This window comes from Entelurus aequoreus, linkage group LG09 (genome assembly GCF_033978785.1).
Source record: "Entelurus aequoreus isolate RoL-2023_Sb linkage group LG09, RoL_Eaeq_v1.1, whole genome shotgun sequence".
NCBI classification, from domain to species: Eukaryota; Metazoa; Chordata; class Actinopteri; order Syngnathiformes; family Syngnathidae; genus Entelurus; species Entelurus aequoreus.
The window spans coordinates 72,375,882-72,390,916 of NC_084739.1; the positions used below are offsets into that span (position 1 = coordinate 72,375,882).

Below are 15,035 nucleotides of genomic sequence, written 5' to 3' on the forward strand. Positions count from 1 at the left end.
AACAAAAAAATTGGGCAATATTGTGATAAAATGTTATACGACAAAAGTCACCATTTTGCATTAAAAAGTAATAATTTTACATGAAAAAGTAATAATTTTACGAGAAAGTATTGCAGAAACAGAAAGAATATGAGAAATTGTTCCCAATTTTATACGAAAAAAGTCGACACATTGTGAGAAAAAAGACTGCTTTTAGTTAATTATTATTATTATTATTTTTTTTTTTTTTAAGAGTTTTGTTTTGTTTCATTATTTACTTCAAGTTATTACAGTATGTCTCTATATAAATATTTTATTCATTTTTTTTTAATACATTTTGGCCAAAGGGGACACATTTTCAATTTATTACACACACTTGTTATTACATATGTTGGCCAGAAGGGGAGCACTTCGAATTTTTACACACACTTGTTATTTCATACGTTGACAAGAGGGGGAGCACTTTTAAAACCGACACAGAGTCAATTTGAAAAATCTCCTCATATGGAAGGTACTTTTCCTTGTTGATGTCTCAAGAAGAATAGAAATACAAGAACACACACACACACACACACACACACACACACACACACACACACATTCTTGTATGTTATACCTTCTTGAGACCTCTGAAAAATGCCTCCCTTTTTAAGACCACCCTTTCTAGATATATAAAGAAGTGTATTTACAACATTAATAATATATACATTCTATGCAAATATAAAAAAGCTTGTTGTGAAATTTTGGGGGGGAATTTCACAAGAAAAAGGTCACAATTTCACGAGAAAAACTTTGAAAAGTTGTCAACGCAAGTCAAAATGTTACAAGAAAAACGGAACATTTGTGCGATATTTTAATAGAAAGTTGGAATTTTACTCAGTAACAGTCGAAATTTTAGAAGAAAAGCTCCAAATTTTGGCAATTTTATGAAAAGAGTCACAATTTTATAAGAAAACTTAAAAATGTTGGCAATGTTATAATAATAATCGGAATTTTACTTGGCAAAATTACGACAAAAGTCACAATTTTACTCAAAAAATGTCACTATTTTACAAGAACAACAAAAAAATTGGGCAATATTGTGATAAAATGTTATACGACAAAAGTCACCATTTTGCATTAAAAAGTAATAATTTTACATGAAAAAGTAATAATTTTACGAGAAAGTATTGCAGAAACAGAAAGAATATGAGAAATTGTTCCCAATTTTATACGAAAAAAGTCGACACATTGTGAGAAAAAAGACTGCTTTTAGTTAATTATTATTATTATTATTATTTTTTTTTTTTAAGAGTTTTGTTTTGTTTCATTATTTACTTCGTTATTACAGTATGTCTCTATATAAATATTTTATTCATTTTTTTTTAATACATTTTGGCCAAAGGGGACACATTTTCAATGTGTTACACACACTTGTTATTACATATGTTGGCCAGAGGGGGAGCACTTCGAATTTTTACACACACTTGTTATTTCATACGTTGACAAGAGGGGGAGCACTTTTAAAACCGACACAGAGTCAATTTGAAAAATCTCCTCATATGGAAGGTACTTTTCCTTGTTGATGTCTCAAGAAGGATAGAAATACAAGAACACACACACACACACACACACACACACACACACACACACACACATTCTTGTATTTCATACCTTCTTGAGACCTCTGAAAAATGCCTCCCTTTTTAGGACCACCCTTTCTAGATATATAAAGAAGTGTATTTACAACATTAATAATATATACATTCAATGCAAATATAAAAAAGCTTGTTGTGAAATTTTTGGGGGGAATTTCACAAGAAAAAGGTCACAATTTCACGAGAAAAACTTTGAAAAGTCGTCAACGCAAGTCAAAATGTTACAAGAAAAACGGAACATTTGTGCGATATTTTAATAGAAAGTTGGAATTGTACTCAGTAACAGTCGAAATTTTAGAAGAAAAGCTCCAAATTTTGGCAATTTTATGAAAAGAGTCACAATTTTAGAAGAAAACTTAAAAATGTTGGCAATATTATAATAATAATCGGAATTTTACTTGGCAAAATTACGACAAAAGTCACAATTTTACTCAAAAAATGTCACTATTTTACAAGAACAACAAAAAAATTGGGCAATATTGTGATAAAATGTTATACGACAAAAGTCACCATTTTGCATTAAAAAGTAATAATTTTACATGAAAAAGTAATAATTTTACGAGAAAGTATTGCAGAAACAGAAAGAATATGAGAAATTGTTCCCAATTTTATACGAAAAAAGTCGACACATTGTGAGAAAAAAGACTGCTTTTAGTTAATTATTATTATTATTATTATTTATTTTTTTAAGAGTTTTGTTTTGTTTCATTATTTACTTCAAGTTATTACAGTATGTCTCTATATAAATATTTTATTCATTTTTTTTAAATACATTTTGCCCAAAGGGGACACATTTTCAATTTATTACACACACTTGTTATTACATATGTTGGCCAGAGGGGGAGCACTTCGAATTTTTACACACACTTGTTATTTCATACGTTGACAAGAGGGGGAGCACTTTTAAAACCGACACAGAGTCAATTTGAAAAATCTCCTCATATGGAAGGTACTTTTCCTTGTTGGTGTCTCAAGAAGGATAGAAATACAAGAACACACACACACACACACACACACACACACACACACACACACATTCTTGTATTTCATACCTTCTTGAGACCTCTGAAAAATGCCTCCCTTTTTAAGACCACCCTTTTTGTAGATATATAAAGAAGTGTATTTACAACATTAATAATATATACATTCTATGCAAATATAAAAAAGCTTGTTGTGAAATTTTGGGGGGGAATTTCACAAGAAAAAGGTCACAATTTCACGAGAAAAACTTTGAAAAGTCGTCAACGCAAGTCAAAATGTTACAAGAAAAACGGAACATTTGTGCGATATTTTAATAGAAAGTTGGAATTGTACTCAGTAACAGTCGAAATTTTAGAAGAAAAGCTCCAAATTTTGGCAATTTTATGAAAAGAGTCACAATTTTATAAGAAAACTTAAAAATGTTGGCAATATTATAATAATAATCGGAATTTTACTTGGCAAAATTACGACAAAAGTCACAATTTTACTCAAAAAATGTCACTATTTTACAAGAACAACAAAAAAATTGGGCAATATTGTGATAAAATGTTATACGACAAAAGTCACCATTTTGCATTAAAAAGTAATAATTTTACATGAAAAAGTAATAATTTTACGAGAAAGTATTGCAGAAACAGAAAGAATATGAGAAATTGTCCCCAATTTTATACGAAAAAAGTCGACACATTGTGAGAAAAAAGACTGCTTTTAGTTAATTATTATTATTATTATTAATTTTTTTTTTTTAAAGAGTTTTGTTTTGTTTCATTATTTACTTCAAGTTATTACAGTATGTCTCTATATAAATATTTTATTCTTTTTTTTTTAATACATTTTGGCCAAAGGGGACACATTTTCAATTTATTACACACACTTGTTATTACATATGTTGGCCAGAGGGGGAGCACTTCGAATTTTTACACACACTTGTTATTTCATACGTTGACAAGAGGGGGAGCACTTTTAAAACCGACACAGAGTCAATTTGAAAAATCTCCTCATATGGAAGGTACTTTTCCTTGTTGTCTCAAGAATGATAGAAATACAAGAACACACACACACACACACACACACACACACACACACACACACACACACACACACACACACATTCCTGTATTTCATACCTTCTTGAGACCTCTGACAAATGCCTCCCTTTTTAGGACCACCCTTTCTAGATATATAAAGAAGTGTATTTACAACATTAATAATATATACATTCTATGCAAATATAAAAAAAGCTTGTTGTGAAATTTTTGGGGGGAATTTCACAAGAAAAAGGTCACAATTTCACGAGAAAAACTTTGAAAAGTCGTCAACGCAAGTCAAAATGTTACAAGAAAAACTGAACATTTGTGCGATATTTTAACAGAAAGTTGGAATTTTACTCAGTAACAGTCGAAATTTTAGAAGAAAAGCTCCAAATTTTGGCAATTTTATGAAAAGAGTCACAATTTTAGAAGAAAACTTAAAAATGTTGGCAATATTATAATAATAATCGGAATTTTACTTGGCAAAATTACGACAAAAGTCACAATTTTACTCAAAAAATGTCACTATTTTACAAGAACAACAAAAAAATTGGGCAATATTGTGATAAAATGTTATACGACAAAAGTCACCATTTTGCATTAAAAAGTAATAATTTTACTTGAAAAAGTAATAATTTTACGAGAAAGTATTGCAGAAACAGAAAGAATATGAGAAATTGTTCCCAATTTTATACGAAAAAAGTCGACACATTGTGAGAAAAAAGACTGCTTTTAGTTAATTATTATTATTATTATTATTTTTTTTTTAAAGAGTTTTGTTTTGTTTCATTATTTACTTCAAGTTATTACAGTATGTCTCTATATAAATATTTTATTCATTTTTTTTTTAATACATTTTGGCCAAAGGGGACACATTTTCAATTTATTACACACACTTGTTATTACATATGTTGGCCAGAGGGGGAGCACTTCGAATTTTTACACACACTTGTTATTTCATACGTTGACCAGAGGGGGAGCACTTTTAAAACCGACACAGAGTCAATTTGAAAAATCTCCTCATAAGGAAGGTACTTTTCCTTGTTGATGTCTCAAGAAGGATAGAAATACAAGAACACACACACACACACACACACACACACACACACACACACACACGTCCTCCATAGGGGACGAGAGCAACCTTGAGGCAGAGGGACGGTATAGACTCTAATCTCCCGCTAAAGTCCGTCCGTCTACTCACCTCCTGTGCTGCCGTCCTCCCTGGCAGGCGTGTACTCCATGGCCGTGTCCGAGGACAAGGTGGAGGGGGAGGAGGTGGGCCGCCTCAAGGCCAAGGACCCCGACATGGGAGACAACGGGATGGTCAACTACCGCCTGACGGACGGCGACGGCCTGGGAATGTTCGACCTGACCACCGACTCCGAGACCAGGGAGGCCGTCATCAAGCTGAAGAAGGTAAAGCAAAATGTCAGCGGTGTATAAGCCACACCCACTAATATAAATAGTTTCCATATATCAGCCGCACCTGACTATAAGGCGCAGATATATATGTTGTGAAATCAGTTATTTACGCAGAAATATTTTGTAAATATTACGGTGCCTGTTACATGGCAGTAAAACGGCTGATCAAACAAAATGGACGTCGTCGTCATGGACCCACTAGATGCGCAAGCTAGCTCTCCAATCAGCTAAACGGACTGACATTTTGGTGAGTTTATGAAACTGAAACTGTTATGTATGCAGGAAGGAGTTGACGGTACAGACACAAGGGGGGCTCTATGATTTATTACATATATAAACAATATATGTTTGTATATATACTAATCAAACAATAATAATATTAAACAAGTGGAAATGGAGTGTGACAAAATCCAAGAGTGTGTATGGTGTAAGAGCAGTTATCTGTTGAGTGTTACCGGAAGGCGTTGTTCCAAACTCGGAAGTCCAAGAGGGCGAGGCTGATCTAGGAAGTCCGTGCGACCGACAGGTGAAAGATCCAGGGCGAGAGAGAGTCCGTGTCCATGCGAGGGGGGTCCAGATCCAAGGGAAAACAGGTGCGGGGGCAAGGAATGACGAGACACACAGCAACGTCAACGCGGGAACCGAGGTCTGCAGTAGGATCGACAGAGAGGACACGAGACTATGAAAAATGACGGGGAAGAAACACACAGAGAGAGAGAGCAAGATTGCGTAAAGCACGACGATCGCTTACGGGACATCAACAGAAGGTTACGTTCTGGCGCGGGATGGCAGGTTGTGCAGGCTCGTGAAGGCAGGTCTGATCATCGACGCTTCACTTCATTACGATAGCACGTACAAAAGTGCATGGAAACACTCCTACAGACATCACACACGGGACGGTTTAGTGAGTAAGAATAGTTTTAGTTACATTGTAAAACGTGCAAACGTTGCTTGGCGTGATGAATGAAGAATCCGCACGAGTAGAACCGCTATGGACGGCCGGAGGACGGAACGGCACTTGAAAGCGCTTCACGGAAGAAAACGCTGGAGCCGTTTGTTTACCCAACGGGCGCCTGCAGTGAGCAAACTCGTCCAAAAGATGGTGCTATACTGCAAACAATAACACACCATTTCAGTGTCTTTGCATGTGTTTTAATGACAACTATTTGCTTTATGGCCGTTGGCCAAACTGCCGGGTGCAAAAAATGATAAATTATACAATTATAAATTATTATCATTGTTATAATTAAATATAAATCATATAATTATTATAATTGTATTACATTATTAATTTTTTATATAATGATTTTTGTTTTTATTAATACAAATTATTATAGCATTATCATGTGGTTTTTGTGGTTTTAATATATATTTTTAAATATTTGTACATAACATTATCAAAACTTAATGTAGTATTTGATGTATTACTAGTTATTACTTTTCCTGTCCTCGAGCAGCGACCGGAGGTTTGAGGGTTCCGGTCGGCAGGACCTGGTGAGGGAAACGAGTGCACAGATTTAAAAATAATGGAGGATAAAAACATGCAAGGACATGTTGGTCCTCACAAGGATGAAGAACATTAAGTTCTTACGACACCAATTGTACTTGTTTCACCTTCTCTTCTTGACATTTCAGTCAGTTCATACCATGTGGCGTCACTTTTCTATAAAGTTGTCCACAGTGTGACCATCTTCAGCCTGCAGCTCACTTAAAATGTGTATATATATATATATATATATATATATATATATATATATATATATATATATATATATATATATATATATATATATATATATATATATATATATATATATATATATATATATATATATATATGTCATCTGTGACCTCCTAAGGGTGTTGTAGTAATGTATATATGAATTAATATTAATGATGTACATGAACAAATAAGAGTTAATATTGGGTGTAGCTTTTAAAGAAAATAAATATACATATATACACACATATATGCTTACAATAAGCACAAATATAAGTGTTTGTCTCACACGAAGTAATCAGTTGTGGACACACGAAGACCCAGCAGTGCAGCTTTAACAGGCGTGCGCGCTCACGCGGCGGTAATCCATTTTCGGCAGGCGGCCCCCCCTGAAAAAATGTAATGCCCCTCTTAAATGTTTTTCTGCAGCCAGGTCTGGATGAATGAATGAATGAATGAATGAATGAATGAATGAATGAACGGACGAATGGATGGATGGATGAATGAAGGAATTATTGAACAGAGGGATAATTGAATAAATTAATGAATGGATGGATGGATGGATGGATGAAATAAGGAACGGATGAATTAATTAATTAATGAACAGATTAAATAATTAATTAATTATCGAATGGAGGGATGAATGAATAAATTAATGAATGGATGGATGATGGATGAAATAAGGAACGGATGAATGGATGAATACATTGATGAATGAAGTAAAGAACGGATGAATGTATGAATGGATGAATGTATACATGAATTAATGAACAGCTGAATGAATGGCTGAATCAATGAACGAATGAAGAGATGAATGAATGAATGAATGAATGAAGGAACGGATGAATGAATTATCTAATGAACGGATTGATGAATGAATTAATTATTGAACGCAGGGATGAATGAATAAATTAATGAATGGCTGGATGATGGATGAAATAATAATAATAATAATAATGGATTAGATTTGATATCACGCATTTCTATTATTAGATACTCAAAGCGCTCACAGAGAAATAAGTGAAATAAGGAACGGATGAATGGATGAATAAATTAATGAATGAAGTAAAGAACGGATGAATTTATACATGAATTAATGAACAGCTGAATGGATGGCTGAATCAATGAACAAATGAAGAGATGGATTAATGAATGAATGAATGAATGAACGAATGAATGGATGGATGGATGAATGAATGAAGGAATTATTGAACAGAGGGATAATTGAATAAATTAATGAATGGATGGATGGATGGATGGATGGATGGATGGATGGATGATGGATGGATGGATGAAATAAGGAACGGATGAATGAATTAATTAATGAACGGATTAAATAATTAATTAATTATCGAATGGAGGGATGAATGAATAAATTAATGAATGGATGGATGATGGATGAAATAAGGAACGGATGAATGGATGAATACATTGATGAATGAAGTAAAGAACGGATGAATGTATGAATGGATGAATGTATACATGAATTAATGAACAGCTGAATGAATGAATGGCTGAATCAATGAACGAATGAAGAGATGAATGAATGAATGAATGAATGAATGAAGGAACGGATGAATGAATTATCTAATGAACGGATTGATGAATGAATTAATTATTGAACGCAGGGATGAATGAATAAATTAATGAATGGCTGGATGATGGATGAAATAATAATAATAATAATGGATTAGATTTGATATCTCGCATTTCTATTATTAGATACTCAAAGCGCTCACAGAGAAATAAGTGAAATAAGGAACGGATGAATGGATGAATAAATTAATGAATGAAGTAAAGAACGGATGAATTTATACATGAATTAATGAACAGCTGAATGGATGGCTGAATCAATGAACAAATGAAGAGATGGATGAATGAATGAATGAATGAATGAATGAATGAATGAATGAATGAATGAATGAATGAATGAATGAACGGATGAATGGATGGATGGATGAATGAATGAAGGAATTATTGAACAGAGGGATAATTGAATAAATTAATGAATGGATGGATGGATGGATGGATGATGGATGGATGGATGAAATAAGGAACGGATGAATGAATTAATTAATGAACGGATTAAATAATTAATTAATTATCGAATGGAGGGATGAATGAATAAATTAATGAATGGATGGATGATGGATGAAATAAGGAACGGATGAATGGATGAATACATTGATGAATGAAGTAAAGAACGGATGAATGTATGAATGGATGAATGTATACATGAATTAATGAACAGCTGAATGGATGGCTGAATCAATGAACGAATGAAGAGATGAATGAATGAATGAATGAATGAAGGAACGGATGAATGAATTATCTAATGAACGGATTGATGAATGAATTAATTATTGAACGCAGGGATGAATGAATAAATTAATGAATGGCCGGATGATGGATGAAATAATAATAATAATAATGGATTAGATTTGATATCACGCATTTCTATTATTAGATACTCAAAGCGCTCACAGAGAAATAAGTGAAATAAGGAACGGATGAATGGATGAATAAATTAATGAATGAAGTAAAGAACGGATGAATTTATACATGAATTAATGAACAGCTGAATGGATGGCTGAATCAATGAACAAATGAAGAGATGGATTAATTAATTAATGAATGAATAGATGAATGAATGAATGAATGAATAATAAATAATAATAATGTATTAGATTTTACATCGCGCTTTTCTATTATTAGATACTCAAAGCGCTCACAGAGAAGTGGGAACCCATCTTTCATTCACACCTGGTGGTGGTAAGCTACATTTGGAGCCACAGCTGCCCTGGGGTGGACTGACGAATGAATGAATGAATGAATGAATGAATGAATGAATGAATGAATGATGAACAGATGATTTAATGATTAAATAAATTACTGAACGGATCAGATGAATTAATTAATGAACTAATGAATCGATGGATGAATAAATGAATGAATGAATGATAGATGAATGAATGCATGGATGAATGAATGAATGGGTGAATGAACAAATAATAAACGAATGAATTAATTAAAGGATGAATTAATTAATGAATGGCTGGATGAATGAATGGATGCATTAATGAATTAATTACTTATTTAATGAACTGATGAATGAATGGATGAATGAACAGATGGATGGATTAATTAATTCATTATTTAATTAACGGACGGATATATGATGGATGAATGAATAAATGAACGGATGAATGGATAAATGAACGGATGAATGAATGAACGGATTATTGCATGATTATATGAATGGATGGATGGATGGATGAATGAATGAATGGATGAATGAATTATTTAGATACTTATTTAATGAACTGATGAATGAATGGATGAATGAACATATAGATGGATTAACTAATGAATTAATTAATGAACGGACGGACAAATGATGGATGAATGAATACATGAACAGATGAATGGATAAATGAATGGATGAATGAATGAACGGATTATTGCATGATTAAATGAATGGATGAACGAATGAATGGATGGATTCATGCCCCATCGCAGTAACCTACTATCATTCACAGTCCCTATCAAGAACACGTTTGTTTTTTCAAGCATTCTAAATCGTAAATAAACGTTAGCAAAAGTCAGCGAAGAAGCTCTAATCAATAACCGTCCAAAAACCACCAACAATTCTCCATCTACATATCGTGACCTGAATATTGACCACATATTAGTGATACTCACGAATGAATGAATGAATGCATGAATGTTTGTGTCGAATGACTGTTGTCCGGGTAGTGTTGCTACACACACTCTGCATCACAAGTTGGGTCCAAAAAAAAAAATCTAACGAGATAAGCTTAGCTACATTGTGTGTGTGTGTGTGTGTGTGTGTGTGTGTGTGTGTGTGTGTGTGTGTGTGTGTGTGTGTGTGTGTGTGTGTGTGTGTGTGTGTGTGTGTGTGTGTGTGTGTGTGTGTTGTACTGACTAACGACAGGAACAATCACACAAAAAACCTTCATCACGACTCCTGGTAACTTTTGTAATAATAGCATCAGAGCCTAAGGCTGGTTTGACACGCGCGTGCCTGCGTGTGTGTGTGTGTGTGTGTGTGTGTGTGTGTGTGTGTGTGTGTGTGTGTGTGTGTGTGTGTGTGTGTGTGTGTGTGTGAGAGACACCATGAAACCCACTTGTGTTGAACTCAATCTGATTACAGTGTCCTGATTTGGATGTGCGAGCGTGATTATTGAGTCTTGATGCCTCTCGGGGGAAATCATCACCTGTTGGCCACTAGAGGCAGCACAACACATCCTCACACACACACACACACACACACACACGCAGTATATTAACACACCTGTACACTCTTTGAAATCAGCATCGGGAGAAGCCTTCGCTAATCTCTATTCTCCTTCTCACAGCAGCATGAGCTTTAATCAACCATTCTCTTTCAACTGTGTCATGACCAAAGCACTTTGCAGAATATTAAGGAGCCGTGTGTGTGTGTGTGTGTGTGTGTGTGTGTGTGTGTGTGCGTGTGCGTGTGTGTGTGTGTGTGTGTGCGTGCGTGCACCTTTCAGTGAATATTGTTGCCAAGGTGTGGATGAGTAACGCGTGAGGAAAGAAGGAGGTCACATGCTACACCTTAGCTCGCCACTCGTTAGGCAGCTTTGATGGCGGCGCGGTGGCGTCGCGTCAAAGTCGAGCGCCGTGACGCTGAAAAGACATTTAAGACAGAAGCGTCACCTTTGTAGTTGGACTTGGTTACCTTTGGTTTGATGTTGGCTTGACCCGCGTTCCTATTGTTGGGCCGGTAAAAAACAAACAAACAGTTTTTCAGATGCTGTACTCTGTTGTAATACACTTTCCCACCACTTGTGGCAGTAATGACAATAGCAAACAAACAGAAGAAGTCCGGAGCTAAAGCCATAAAGAAATTTTTTAGGCGCAAAAATGACGACTAAAGTGTCTAACAGTTTAGTTAACAAACATATATTGAAAAATATTCATTTTTATTTCACTATTTTTATATTTATTTAAATAATCTATTTATATATTTTTTTATGTATTTTAGCACTGTTATTATTAAGATGACTAATTCAGTGGAAATACTTAAGTGGGGTCCAGGCTCCTCTGTTGATGTAAGAAAGGGTAGAAAACCCTCTTGTAATACACTTTCCCACCACTTGTGGCAGTAATGGCAATGTCCAACAAACAGAAGAAGTTTGGAGATTAAGTCATAGAGAAGTTTGTTAAGCGCAAAAATTATGACTTAAGTGTTTAACAGTTTAGTTAAGAAACATATACTGAAAAATATTAATTATTACATTGTGTTAAAATATTCATTTTTATTTCATTATTATTGTTTTTTATTCAATTAATCTATTTATATTTTTTAAAATGTACTTTAGCTCTGTAAATATTGACTATGATTAAAATGAAGACTAAGATTACTAATTCAGTGGAAATACTTGAGTGGGCCCGATGTAAAAAAAGGTTAGAAAACCCTGTTGTAATACACTTTCCCACCACTTGTGGCAGTAATGACAATAGCCAACAAACAGAAGAAGTCTGGAGCTAAAGTCATAGGGAAGTTTCTTAAGCGCAAAAATTATGACTGAAGTGTTTAACAGTTTAATTAAGAAAAATATATAGAAAAATGTTCATTTTTATTTCATTATTTTCATATTTATTTATGGAATCTATTTATATTTTTTAAATGTATTTTATCACTGTAAATATTGAATAAGATTAAAATGAAGAGTAAGATTACTAATTCAGTGGAAATACTTAAGTGGAGTCCAAGCTCCTCTGTAGTGGAAAATTTGGGCCCCGATGTAAAAAATGTTAGAAAACCCTGTTGTAATACACTTTCCCACCACTTGTGGCAGTAATGACAATATCCAACAAACAGAAGAAGTCCGGAGCTAAAGTCATAGAGAAGTTTCTTAAGCGCAAAAATTATGACTAAAGTGTTTAACAGTTTAATTTAAAAAAATATATAGAAAAATATTCATTTTTATTTCATTATTTTTATATTTATTTAAGGAATCTATTTATATTTTTGAAATGTATTTTATCACTGTAAATATTGAATAAGATTAAAATGAAGAGTAAGATTACTAATTCAGTGGAAATACTTAAGTGGGGTCCAGGCTCCTCTGTTGTGGAAAATTAGGGCCCCGATGTAAAAAAAAGTTAGAAAACCCTGTTGTAATACACTTTCCCACCACTTGTGGCAGTAATTACAATATCAAACAAACAGAAGAAGTCTGGAGCTAAAGTCATAGAGAAGATTCTTAAGCGCAAAAATTACGACTAAAGAGTTTAACAGTTTAATTAAGAAAAATATATAGACAAATACTCATTTTTTATTCATTATTTTCATATTAATTTAATTAATCTATTTATAATTTGTAAATGTATTTTATCACTGTAAATATTGAATACGATTAAAATCAAGAGGAAGATTACAAATTCAGTGGAAATACTTAAGTGGGGTCCAGGCTCCTCTGTTGTGGAAAATTAATCCCCGATGTAAAAAAAGGTTACACAACCATGTTGTAATACACTTTCCCACCACTTGTGGCAGTAATGACAGAATCAAACAAACAGAAGAAGTCTGGAAATGAAGTCAGTTTGTTAAGCGCAAAAAATATGACTTAAGTGTTTAACAGTTTAGTTAAGAAACTTATACTAAAAAATATTCATCATTAAATTTAGTTAAAATATTACTTTTTATTTAATTATTATTAATATTTTATTTTATTTATCCATTGCATCTTTATCTCGTTACATTTCACCTGTTTGGTCTTTTATTGTACGTTTTGATTGGGTCTTCTCTCTGCAGCGCGTGGACTTTGAGACCAAGAGGTCGTACTCGCTGAGAGTGGAGGCCTTCAACCTGCACGTGGACCCCCAGTACCTGGCCTGGGGCCCCTACAAGGACGTGGCCACCATCAAGGTGTGTGGGACATGGCATACTTCCTGTAACAAATGCAACTGGAACTTTCAAGTTCAAAAACTACCAGATTGCTTTCACTGTAAAAATAAACGTGGTAGTATTTTTCAATTTACAGTAAAAAAAAACGGTAAAATATTACAGGAGAAAACTGGCATCTCAGTCGCTACGATTTTACTGTAAAAATAAGTAGCACTCCTTTACCATTTACAGTAAACAACTGTTAAAAAAAACACATTGACATACGTACATTTTACAGTAAAAAAAATTGTAGCTCAGTCTTTACGATTTTTACCGTAAAAACAAAAGTGGCACTGTTTAACATTGACAGAAAATAACTGTAAAAAAAAACAAAAAACGCTAACATCAGTACATTTTACAGTTAAAAAAATGCAGCTCAGTCGTTACAATTTTACTGTAAAAATAAAATTGGTAAGATTTTTCAATATACAGTAAAAAAAACTGTTAAAAAAAAATCACTGTAAAATATTGCACGAGAAAACTGGCAGCTCAGTCGCTACAATTTTACTGTAAAAATAAGTGGCATTGCTTTACCATTTACAGTAAATAACTGTTATAAACACATTGACATACGTAAATTTTACAGTAAAAAAATGGTAGGTCAGTCTTTACTATTTTTACTGTAAGAATAAAAGTGGCACTGTTTAACATTCACAGAAAATAACTGTAAAAAAACAACAACCCACTGACATCAGTAAATTTTACAGTTAAAAAATGGCAGCTCAGTCATTACGATTTTACTGTAAAAATAAAAGTGGCAGGATTTTTCAATTTACAATAAATAACTGTAAAAAAAAAAACACTGACATACATACATTTTACAGTAAAAACACGGCAGCTCAGTCATTATGATTTTACTGTAAAAATACAATTGGTAGTTTTTTTCAATTTACAGTGAATAACTGTAAAAAATCACGGTAAAATATTACAGTAGAAAATTGGCAGCTTAGTCGCCAGAAATTGACGGTTTAAATAAAGGTGTCACTGATTTACCATTTACAGTTAAAAACTGTAAAAACAAAACCCAAAACAAAGCACTTATATATGTAAAATTTACAGTAAAAAAATGGTAGCTCCGTCGCTGCGATTTTTACCGTAAAAATAAAAGTGGCACTGATTTACCATTTACAGTAAATAACTGTAATATAATACACTGACATATGTCAATTTTACAGTAAAAACATGGCAGCTCAGTCATTATGATTTTACTGTAAAAACACAATTGGTAGTGTTTTTCAATTTACAGTAAATAACTGTAAAAAAATCCCGGTAAAATATTACAGTAGAAAATTGGCAGCTTAGTCGCCAGAAATGTATGGTTA

General features: G+C 33.3%; 1 protein-coding gene across 1 annotated transcript in view; it reads left to right on the plus strand.

Annotated features, from left to right (window-relative positions):
* The window catches only part of cdh11 (cadherin 11, type 2, OB-cadherin (osteoblast)), a 242,862-nt gene that overhangs the window by 204,584 nt on the left and 23,243 nt on the right, over positions 1-15,035 (plus strand). The window contains exons 8-9 of the mRNA XM_062059301.1: positions 4,860-5,047; positions 13,582-13,695. Coding sequence (XP_061915285.1) covers positions 4,860-5,047; positions 13,582-13,695 — 302 coding nt within the window. The remainder of the gene's footprint in view (positions 1-4,859; positions 5,048-13,581; positions 13,696-15,035) is intronic.